This window comes from Mus pahari, chromosome 11, assembly GCF_900095145.1.
Source record: "Mus pahari chromosome 11, PAHARI_EIJ_v1.1, whole genome shotgun sequence".
NCBI lineage: Eukaryota > Metazoa > Chordata > Mammalia > Rodentia > Muridae > Mus > Mus pahari.
In genome coordinates, this window is record NC_034600.1 from 30,415,607 (window position 1) to 30,427,168 (window position 11,562).

An 11,562-nucleotide genomic window follows, 5' to 3' on the forward strand; every position below is an offset into this window, starting at 1 on the left:
GACCCTGTGTTCCATCCAATAGCTGGCTGTGAGCATCCACTTCTGTGTTTGCCAGGCACTGGCATAGCCTCACAAGAGGCCGCAATATCAGGGTCTGGACAGCTTTTTGTCAGGCTGTTTACAGATTCCAAGGCGGTGACAGTCTTAGGAAAGCTGAGGCCAGTTTTTCATTCAAAAAAGCAAGCCAAACCTCCCCAGTGAATGCCAGCTGTCTCTCTCTCATCACCCCGGAAGATGGTGGAGCAGGTTTATAATGCAACATGAGGAACTCAGACTGGACATCTGCAAGTTTCCAAGTGGGATTTCTTAAAGAGTAAGACCGTTTTAATAAAGCTTCCTGAGAGTAGATAATTCCTTGACTGTACTCACACAGAGGATAGATCGGATTTTACATCAATTCAAGTTCCTTATGTGTGGTGCCGATCCTACTCACAAGCCGACTGGCTTTCCTTCCACACCAGAAGGAACAGACGCTGCTTTGCATGTACATGAACTCCTATCTGAGGCTTGACTTCCGTTGTGGTTTGTATATGCTCGGCCCACGGAGTGGCACTATTAGAGGGTGTGTCCCTGTTGGAGTAGGTGTGTCACTGTGGGTATGGGCTTTAAGACCCTCATCCTAGCTGCCTGGAAGTCAGTATTCTCCTAGCAGCCTTTAGATGAATATGTAGAACTCTCAGTTCCTCCTGCATCATGTCTGGCTGGATGCTGCCGTGTTCTTGCCTCTGAACCTGTAAGCCAGCTCTAGCTAAATGTTATCCTTTATAAGACTTGCCTTGGTCATGGTGTCTGTTTACAGCAGTAAAACCCTAACTAAGACAACATTTCTTCCCCCTCTCAGCAGGCTTAAGGTATATTCCTACCAAAACACTGTCTGATTGTGAAAAATTAATTTGTTAATAACTGCAAGAGACAGGTATGAACAGCAATTGAAACCCACAGAATGAGCCGCCTGTAATGGATCATGCTAGTCCGTCCTGTGATCTTTCCAAGACTCCCAGGAGTAGTGAGTGAGTCCCAGGCCTGGATGACAGACACACCCTTCCTAGTTTCATAGTCTCGCCTTTCTGGAGAGGTAGAAGACCCTGGGCTTTACAGTCTGCTGTCTGTACTAGTACCCTGACTCTGCTGTCTACTTAACTGTGGGAACCTGACAACACAGGTCAGAAGAGGACATCAGATGCCCCAGAACTGGAGCTTCCCTGGGAGTACTAGGAGTCAAACGTGGAGCCCATGATAGAGCCATAAGTGTGCTTAATCAATGAGCCATCTCAAACTCTTCAAGGTCCAACTCTCAACATCTGCGGCCTTCCAAAGCAGCCCAGGGGCTAGGTTGAGCAATACACGTTTGGACTAGAAACAAACCAGTCAGCACCAGTGTGATCTGTGCCAGGTACAGCCAGGCAATGGGAGCCTGGAGACGTGCTGGCTGGAGAGCTGAAGATGAGCCCCAGGAGCTAGAGAGAGTGAAGGAGACCTGCCGGGGTTCAGACTGAAACATGCCCTGCTGGCTGACCACTATAGGCATTGGGAATACACATGATGCACACAGAGACATGCAGGCCAACAAGCACACAGCTAAGAAATAAACAACTCCGCACAGCACACACAAGTACTCAGCACTCAGGCAAGGATCGCATGGGCCGGCTGGCTGGAGGATGCACTCTCATTAACGGCAAAGCAGTCCTTATTTCCAGTGGTTCAAAACACCTTAGTTGATTCCCTGCTCTAAAACCAGGGGTGGTGATGGTTTGCTCCCAGTGTTCTGGGAGAAAAATTGTCATTTTCAGCTGGAATGTTTCATGTCTTTGCTGAATGAGTACAGTCCCTAATAGACCCACACAAGGCCCCACACAGGTCACACAGAAGCCCAGATAAGCCAAAGGGTAGATGACCCTCAGCAGGCTGACAATGTGACAGGAATTAAATAGATAATATCTCCTCCATGTCTACTGACTGCACAGCAAGTATACAGTCACAGGCATGCCACGAGTTAGCTGACACAGATGGGATGCAGTTAGCACATAAGCTTCATCCAGGGCCTGGGAAAGAACCCTGTAGGTCCAGCCATGCCTTCTTAATCCACAGCCTTGTCACATGTGTCTCACATGTTCAACACACACACACACACACACACACACACACACGCACACGCACACGCACACGCACACGCACACCCACATGCACTCACATAAACACATAAGCTCCTGGAAACCCTGTGGTGATGACTTCTCTCACAGGAGTGGTTCTTCCCAGAATGGAGCTTGGTAAATGACTATTGTTCTGACCAGAATGATGACATTGGGCAATCAGCTCACTGCACAGACAAAAACAGTAGGCATTTTACCACATTTCAACTCACTTTAAACCATAAGGAAATCACTTACATTTAAGTTAATACACACTATGCTTTCTGGATTCATGATTTGAGAAAAAATGGACACAGCTTTTTCCAACTGGTTCTGGAAAGAAAAACAACAAAAAGTCATACTCCAAAGCATACACCATCATTCTGTTCTCCTGCAGGTCACTTAGAGAAAGCAGGAGGTTCGTATACATGGGGCCTCATGGTTTTAAACTAACAATGGAATTTTTGTAATAACCAAAATTAAACAAACACTATATGAAGACTTTTACCCAGCGACATGGCACCCTGTATTTTAGCAGTCTCTCTGAGCCTAGGTTTTAGGATTGAGCCATGAAACCGGCATTCTCCCTTCTCCTACGGGAGCCAGCTCTGAAGAAAAGGCGGACAAGGAGAAACAAAGCAGACCTCATCACTGGTATAACGAGAGCAATGAAGCTTCAAATCCCTGAGGAAGCGGCACACTGTCAGAAGCCTTGGGGTGGAGCCCACCAAGGCTGAGGAAGAAGCAGGCAGAGATCTACACATTTCAGAAAGGGACTCCACATTCTAGTTTCTAGGAGGTTCTCCACCAGCACAACCTAAACTCCATGACCCAAGTGCCTACCCACGGTGACTGGGACTTTGCGACTTGTAAGGGGCAAATCTGGATCCCTAAGGAGGCACAGATGGGAGGAGGAACAGGTTCATGGCTAAGTTGTATTTGTGGGAGGTGACAGAGAGGTGGCTGTGTCCCCATATCCTGTTGCCACAGACCATGGAAACAAGTGTGGGCATCACCAGCAGGACTGCAGGTTACAGTGCGGAGTTGTTATACAAAGGAAAGACTGCCTGTCTACAGTAGGACACCGGGGCTTTCTGTCCCACTGACGTGAATTTCCTGCCAACGGTTTCTAAAAGATACTCAGAGTTTTGAGTGATGAGTAATCAAAAGAGAACCAGCAAAAGAACTGCATAAAAAAGTTTAGAAAGTAAAAGGAGGAAAAAGGACAGCAACCAAACCGAGAGAATAATTAGTGGAGGGGACTCCAGGATGAGGCTATGCTCCTGGAGACAGAGGACAAAATGAGGAACAAGAACAAGTTCACGTCTGTCAGCCGTGGAAAGGAAATCGGGCAGACTTCACAGCAGCGGGGCAAGATGTGTGACAGAAGACCAGGGCTCAAAAAGAAACAAAAACTCAAGGAAAGCAAGGGCCATCTCAAAATGTTAAGTCTGGCAAAACTGCAATAAAACAACTTAAGCCACCAAGAACTCAGGTACTGTAGTTTGTCTGAAGAACTCAACAGAAGACACGTTGCAGGCAAAGCAGAGAGACCAGGAAGAACGGCACGCCATGGTAACTAATGGCAGCAAACCACAGAGCCAGAAAGGACCTCAGCTGGTCCTACAGCTGGGACCACAGAACAGCGTGGGAGCAGAACTACTCACCTGGGAAGGAAGGAATTGCCACACAACGGCACATAAGGGCACGATTTCCAAGGGCCATCTCTTCGTCTCTTATTTCCTCCTTAAAGCCAATAAACTGGGCATATTTACAAGAAAAGCAAACACCACTAAAGGTAACGTACCCACTAAAGTGCCATGAAGGAGATGAAGAGAGAAAACACATCAACTTCACCATCAGGAGCTGCTGTCACAGGAATTAGATTGAGAAAACTAAGTAACAACATGGCTTTGGAGTGACCAGCAGAGAGGACACAGGGCAGGGAAGACCTGCAATGGTGACCTGAGGCAAGCTGAGTCCGTGCTAAGTAAGCCTCTTTCAGAGCAACGTTTCCACCCAACTTGCCAAAATTCAAGGTAAAAGGTAAGGCTCCCTAGTACAAGGTTTCTCAGGGCCTTAGAGTGAATGAGACAGAGTACTAGTAAGGACATACAGGGAACACAAGGGACAGCCTCCCACCAAGTTACCTCCCTGGCTGGCACCCAGCTATCTACAAGCTGAGCAAACCACCTACAGATAAACACTGCACTCCTTCCGGAGAAATAGCACAAGGCACTGCCCTTCTTCAAGGACTTGTCCATCTGCTTCATTCATAAATCCTGACTTCATTTTAAGAGTAACTAGTAGGGTAGTCATAGCAGTACAAACAAATGAAAACCACATGCCAGAAAATATTTTAAGTTATACAAATATAAGGCATCAAATAAAATGACATCATCATGCATGTCATATGAATATAAGCATGTTAGGAAAGACTAGTGTCTTATTACAAAGCCAAGTGGAAGTTCTACAACACATAAGAGATACACCAAAACAATTCAGAAAGACTTCAATGGAATGACTGACAGGTATCAGCACACCAACGCAAATGCGATCAAAAGGAGCAGAAACAAAAGCAAAGGCGGTGACACAACCAGAGACGGCTGAGGTCAGGGCAAGGCGGCACCTGCGACCATGGAGGGTCCTGCACAGCACTCGATCAGAGTCGCGATGACAGGAGGCTCTATGTGAGCTCCCACTGGAATGGCTTCTGCTTCCTAAGAGCTATGAAAAGACTGGGGACATGTGTCTCACATGAGACTTCAGTCCCTGTGCCTCAGCCCCCAGCAGAGTAGGAAGACATGAAACAACTTCCCTGGACAGTCGAGGATGCTGGTAAGCCAGAAGTGATCATGCCCAGTTGGTGCCCGGCAGGAGTGTATCCTCATAAGCCTTCCCCAGCATTAAGGAAACAATCACCTTGGAGGTCCTAAGTTCCTATTCTACTTAGTCTTAAGAGCTCCCCATCCTTCCTGGCTAGGTAATAACCTAGCTTGGTTACAATTTTATATCCTAAGCCTTTCATTTTCCGCATAGCAAATGTGCTAATCTCAGAGGTGGGCTCTTTAAGACAGCAGGTGTCCCAGCATTGTGTCCCTCACTGAGACCAATCTCAGAGTTTCACTGTCTTTCTGGGCCTTGGTTGCTTCGTCTGTCAGTGAGGGCACTTTGGAGAGAACTGACTTGAAACACTGCCTAGGAACCCTGCCCAGGAGGCATGTGACGTCTTCACTGTCACAAAGATAGTCCCCCGAGACTGCGGCTTCCTTCTCTGATGCTTCAGAAGATGGTGGCCCACCCATTCTAAAAAGAATGCATGCTGGGGTTCAGTTCCAAGTGAAAGCGTTATTTACAGACACAGGCATAGCTGTGAACTGCTGTGGCAAAGAAGCAGTGCTTTCATGATGGGACTTCCTTACGATACAGTTAAGAGGGAAAAAAAAATAAATGAAAAACAAGAACAAAAGAAAGCAATAATGTCCTGCCCACTGCCAGTCCACTTAAGTCTCTTCTGCCCCAAGGCCTTACCTGATTCAGAGCTAATGCTACTGCAAAACAGTATGCTCTCCTGGAGATAATGTCTCCCTTAATCAGGGCTTCTTCTCTTAACGTAGTACAGATTTTAAGCGACTCCGGGGTATTCTGTGAGAAGATGAGAACTCTCAGTCAGTACCATGAACCTTCAGGTGCGCTGATGACCGAGAGCACTCAGTGTCTCAGTTCTCCTGTAATAATCTCCCAGGGCCTGCCTGATGGCACTTGAAAAATTACACTCAGAAGACATGACACTATGGACTGAGGAAAGACTGCAGGCTTCAACCCTACACAAAGAACTTAGGCAACTAAGGGATACTCAAGAATGGGAAAGCACACCAACTGGCTATCCGATACCAATGGTCAGCCCTGAGAACATGCATACAAGTAACACTACACAGACTGAGCAGACTGTATTGAGGAATGCACATGTATACACGTACACATATATGCACGTAACAATTGGTGAAAAACAGCTATGAATTTGAAAGGGGTATAGCAGAGAGCTTAGCGACTACCATATAGATAGCCTAGTTTATTTGCAAACAGTCTCTGTATAGCTTATTCTTTTCTTTTCTTTTTGAAATTATAATGGAGAGATGGCTCAGAGGTTCATAGCACTGACTGCTCTTCCAGAGCTCCTGAGTTCAATTTCCAGCAACCACATGGTGGCTCACAACCATCTGTAATAGGATCTGATGCCTTCTTGTGTATGAAGACAGCTACTGTGTACTCATATACATAAAATAAATACATCTTTTAAAAAATAATAATATAATTATATCATTTCTTCTTCCTTTTCCTCCTGCTAAGCTCTCTGCACAGAGATGCATTGGTGTGAAACACCCATACATAGAAAGCAATGGTAATAACAGAAAGAATACATGACAGCAAACACATGTAGAGTTCACCACAGAAGGATGGGATGATTTCCAGAGGGGACCAGGAAGACGGATCTAGTATAGTCTAACCTACTAGGGATTTGAGAGCTCAGCAGGAACTTGTCTCTTGTTTTCAAGATCTACACGCTTGCCAAGTTAGTGCCAAAGATGATTGCTTTTCCCAGGATAAAAATATCTGACAAGGCTAACTTGAAGTTTCTAAAAATGGATATTTAAAATTAAAATATTTGTGCCAGATGGAAAGTAGATTTTAAAGGAACCAGAGAAAGAAAGAAGAGAGGGGGAGGGGATAAATTCACTCTCAGATACTCCTCAATGCCCAGTGCCCCGAGGGTTAGGGGAACAGTCTTACCAGTTTGTAGCAGACTGCAAAAGCGAGGACATAGGTGTCTTTGCTGAACCTCACATCTTGGTTTTTCATCTCGATCAACACTTGCAGCGCACCTGCATCAAGTAAAGCGCGGCCAGCAGTTAGTCACCCACTGGCAGTAGCTAGACTTCTAGTCGGCTCAGCACCACCTACCAAAGAGCAGCTTTTAGCATGATGAAAGCCCTTTCTCAAAGTCAGATAACACTTACCCAAATGTTAAATTAAATAATCAGATCTCGTAGGAAGAAAGCATAGAAAGTTGCTAAGGTTTCAGATAATCTGGGGTGGCTCTCCTTAGCCACCACATACAGAGAGATGTTTCCAAACTTCAGGAGTGAGGTCACACTGAGGCTCCTCAATAGAAATCTAAGGTCACTTCTACGGTGCTTCCCACCTGAACTGCTATTCCGATGGAGTTTTTCCATAACCTCAGACTTTATGTAATACTTACTTTCATATTTGCCTTTGGTAAATAACATATCCATCAAAATATTGAATGATGTTGAATCTAGGAAGAAACCTTGTAGATGCTAGAGAAGAGAAACAATACAGTTTGGTCAACAGTTAAAACTATTAAGGGACGCCACATGCTAAATCTGTTTGAGACTAGGCCTCAAACTCATAGCCACCTACCTCTGCGTCCCTGGTGCTGGAGTAAAGGCGTGCACTACTTACTATGCAGGGCCTGTATCTTACTTCTACACATTCTGTTTTGTAGCTTCCTGAATTCTCTAGTAGTCCAGTATACAGAAGAGTTTTTAGAGCTTAGCGGCTGAGCACTGTTACAGCTTTGGGAATGGATGCATTGGACAAGAGGCATGAAAACTCTGGGTTTCGTGAGTAATGAAGAATCAGGATGGTAGCCATGAACCTACACCGACTAGCAGTATCCAATCAGAGAAGGTTTTAGACTGAAGTCAAGAATGTCTTACAGAACTGTGGTGGGCACAAGCAGGCAATATGCTTAGTCACTTTGAAAATAGTCTGCTGCTGGGCAGTGGTGGCATATGCCTTTAATCCCAACATTTGGGAGGCAGAGGCAGGCAGATTTCTGAGTTTGAGGCCAACCTGGTCTACAGAGTGAGTTCTAGGACAGCCAGGACTACACAGAGAAATCCTGTCTCAAAAAACCAAAAAAATAAAAGAAATAAATTTAAAAAAGTCTGCTAAAATGGTGGTTTACAACATTGTTTTTAACTTTTATTTATCTTAATAACAAAACCACCTCTATACTTATTATATTTGGTTTTAAAATACACACATATCAGAATAGCTAAATCAAGTAACATTTATTACTTAAGAACTACCTTAAGAAACTTAAGATTTACTCTCGTAGTAATTTTTAAAGAATAAATTATGTTGCCATTACCACTGTTTTATAATAGTTCAATTCTCTTACATCACAGTGTTTTACATGATATTTAAATGTCGTTTCTTGTATTCTTTTTTGAGGGCCTATGTGGAAAGCCTTCTGGGGTACCACTTGGCAGGAGACTGACATTGGCCAAGGACAATCAAATGGGCTTCAGGCAGGAATCTGACATTGGCCATGACAAGGAAGTAAGTTCCAGCAAGAATCTAACTTTTTTATAATAGGGAAGTAAGGTAAGGCAGGAATTTTAGTCTCAGGGTGGAACAAAAGAAGTAGGCTTCAGGCAAGATTTTGGGCTTGGACGAGGAAGTGGGCTCAAGTATTTCGGTCATTATGACAAGCCCTTTTAAATAGCTGTCACGGGAGCAGTCGCAGGACTTCGCTGGCTACTTTGTTAGTTCCTTATTGTACTGCTCGCCCAAAATACTTGCATGTAATTAAAATGATATTAAATAGTGGATTGGAAAATTAAATTTGCCTTCAGTCTCAGAACTGACTGGGGTCATGCTACAATGTAATCTAACTGTCTTTTTCTTTTTAATCCTCACTCCCCTGTTGGAGTTTAAGAGAGCTTAGGAACAAGTCAGAGAAACAGTGAACACAGTCAGAGGACTGTGAAAAATAAAGCCAGAGTCTCAGTCACCATCGGGGTGGTGGCGCATGACCAGAACACAGATGGAGAGACAGGGGATGGAGAAAGCACTGTCGCAGAAGCAGGGTTAGGCAAGGTCTCAGTCTTTAGTTCACTGCTCTCTACAGCAGGCCTTCTTACACACGGGTTTCTGTATCTGAGGCTTAAAAAATTACGTGCATTTTGATTTTATTGTCATAACCATACCTTTGACTTATAACAATGAAAATTTTAATTTTCTTTTAGTTATAACATTAAAATATTGTTTTAAAATATTAAAAGAATATCAATTAAATGAAAAGTGAGATTTTACTAATTCTAACCCTAAAGACATACTTTCCAGATTTTAATACACACATACTAACATGCAATCATGTGTACGTGTGGGTATGGGTGCACACGTATGCCAGTATATTTAAAAGCCAGAAAACAACCTTGGACATCACTGTTTAGTTGTTTAATTCACACATACTAGCATGTAATGTGCGCATGTGGGTATGGGAGCACATGTATGCCAGTGCATGAGAAGGCCACCTTGGATGGATATCATTGTTAAGGTGCCGTGACAGCTCTTGTTTCTCACTGGCTTGGAGCGCACAAGTAGGCTGGGCCGGTTGGCCAACGACCTAAGAACCCAGGTCTCCTCTTCCCTGGCGTTATGACTGTAAGTACATTCCACCATGCTGAACTCTTCTGGAATGTGGGTATGGGAGCAAACCCGGGGTCTGTTCAAGGACTTTCCCCCTGAGTATTCCCCAGCCCTTTCTTTCTTTTGTTAAATAGAGTACAGCAAGAGCAAATACTGCAACTTGCCTTAAACTACCTTTTCTCTACTTGCTAATACATTATGCCCACCTTCCTCATGGATGGTGTTCTTAAAGAAGGGCAACTCTGGTGCTAATTATCTGAGTCACCCCATTCAAGAGGCTGAGGCAGGAGGATTACAAATTAGAGAGCAGCCTGGGTTATGTGTGTCAGATAAAAAGCCTAAGGTCCATTCCAATAGGACAGAATACAATAAGTTCAAAAGAGGAGTGAATAATACCAAAGTTCACTCTGGAGTTCCTAAACATGCTAACCTGTACATGGTGGGCACTAGCCCAAGTTAGCAGTGTCTCCGGCCATGGATGAATTTATAACGTTTCTAATTCAGTCTCACCCTCTGTAAGGTAGAAATAGTAATCACATCTGATGACCAGCTGGTCTCCAAATAATAATAATAATAACAATAACAATAATAATAATAATAATGTTATTGTTATTATTATAATAAATTACAAATGTTAATTAAATGTATCTATTTCTATTGCGTGCATATGTGCGACTGCAGGTGCCATCATGCAGGCACTGAGGGCAGAGGACAGCTGTGTGGATTCCCCCCTCCACATTTAACGGGTTCTACAGATTGAACTCTGGCCCTCAGGCTGACTTGGAAAGTACTCTTATCCACTGAGTTATCCTCATGGTGTCAAAATTACATTTTGATTTAGAGAAAGAAAAACAGAATATATAAAAGCATTTGAAATCTTGACCACTTATAAATACAGCCTTTAGTCAAAAATTAAAAAAAAAAAAAAAACAAAAAAACAAAAAAAACAAAGCAAAACATGGAAACCAGAGTGTGCAGATGCAGGATAAGAAATCAATGGCTAGTCATAACTCCTGAAACAGGACACATGTCCTAGGTAACCACACACATCAGCTTTGTACCGGGCTATGCCTCCACAGGCACCGTAAATCTCCCTGTGAGCTAATTCTAAGGAAGCACTTGAAAAACAGAGAGCTTATTTATTCAGCCTGAAAGTCCTACCTAGGAAAAAACATGGAATGCAAGGATGTGTTTTCTAACAACCGAGGAGACCAGATCACCTCAGCAGGGGAAGGGACAGACAGAGAAGCAATCACCTTGTCTCTGACGAGCTCCACTGCGCAGTCCTCCAGGTCCAGCTCGTAGCACAGCCTCATGAAAACTGGTCCGAACTTGTACTCCCCCAAAGTGAAATTCCTGTTTTCTGCATGGTACCTGGTAATCAAGATTAGTCTATGAGCAAAAGGATGGGGTACAGCGAAAACAGACATGGGATGTGTAGACCTCAACTAGCAAGAGGAGCAGCTAAGTCTGGACCCTCAGCACCGTGTAAAAGTCAGGCTCATGCGTCTCATGTGGGATGCAGTCAGGATTCTCAGTGCTGACGGGACTGCCAGCGGAGCCAACCACTGAGCCCGGAGTCAGTGATACCTAGTCGCAAAAGACAAGGGTTAGGGCGACTGAGGAAGATAGTTGACTGTGATCTCTAGCCATGTGTACACACCCTCACATGCCCACGTATACATCCATGCACACACACACACACACACACACACACACACACACAGACACAGACCATAGTGTGCACTCTACTAGATGCTGGAAGTACAATAAAGAATCAGGAACTCCCAGTTTGGGAGAAATAGTTGAATAAATCAGGAATTACAGAGTTTAATATACTGGGCATTAAAACAAAGTTTTGTGCCAAGCGGTGGTAGCGCATGCCTTTAATCCCAGCACTTGGGAGGCAGAGGCAGGCGGATTTCTGAGTTCGAGGCCAGCCTGGTCTACAAAGTGAGTTTCAGGATAGCCA

The 11,562-nt window shown here is 44.3% G+C and overlaps 1 protein-coding gene across 1 annotated transcript in view; it reads right to left on the bottom strand.

The window, feature by feature from the left end:
* Positions 1-11,562, bottom strand: part of Ptcd2 (pentatricopeptide repeat domain 2) — a 22,441-nt gene that overhangs the window by 4,475 nt on the left and 6,404 nt on the right. The window contains exons 4-8 of the mRNA XM_021208632.1: positions 10,847-10,964; positions 7,390-7,468; positions 6,921-7,012; positions 5,661-5,774; positions 2,388-2,462 (exon numbers count right to left, since the gene is read on the bottom strand). Of these exons, the coding sequence (XP_021064291.1) occupies positions 2,388-2,462; positions 5,661-5,774; positions 6,921-7,012; positions 7,390-7,468; positions 10,847-10,964 (478 nt within the window). The remainder of the gene's footprint in view (positions 1-2,387; positions 2,463-5,660; positions 5,775-6,920; positions 7,013-7,389; positions 7,469-10,846; positions 10,965-11,562) is intronic.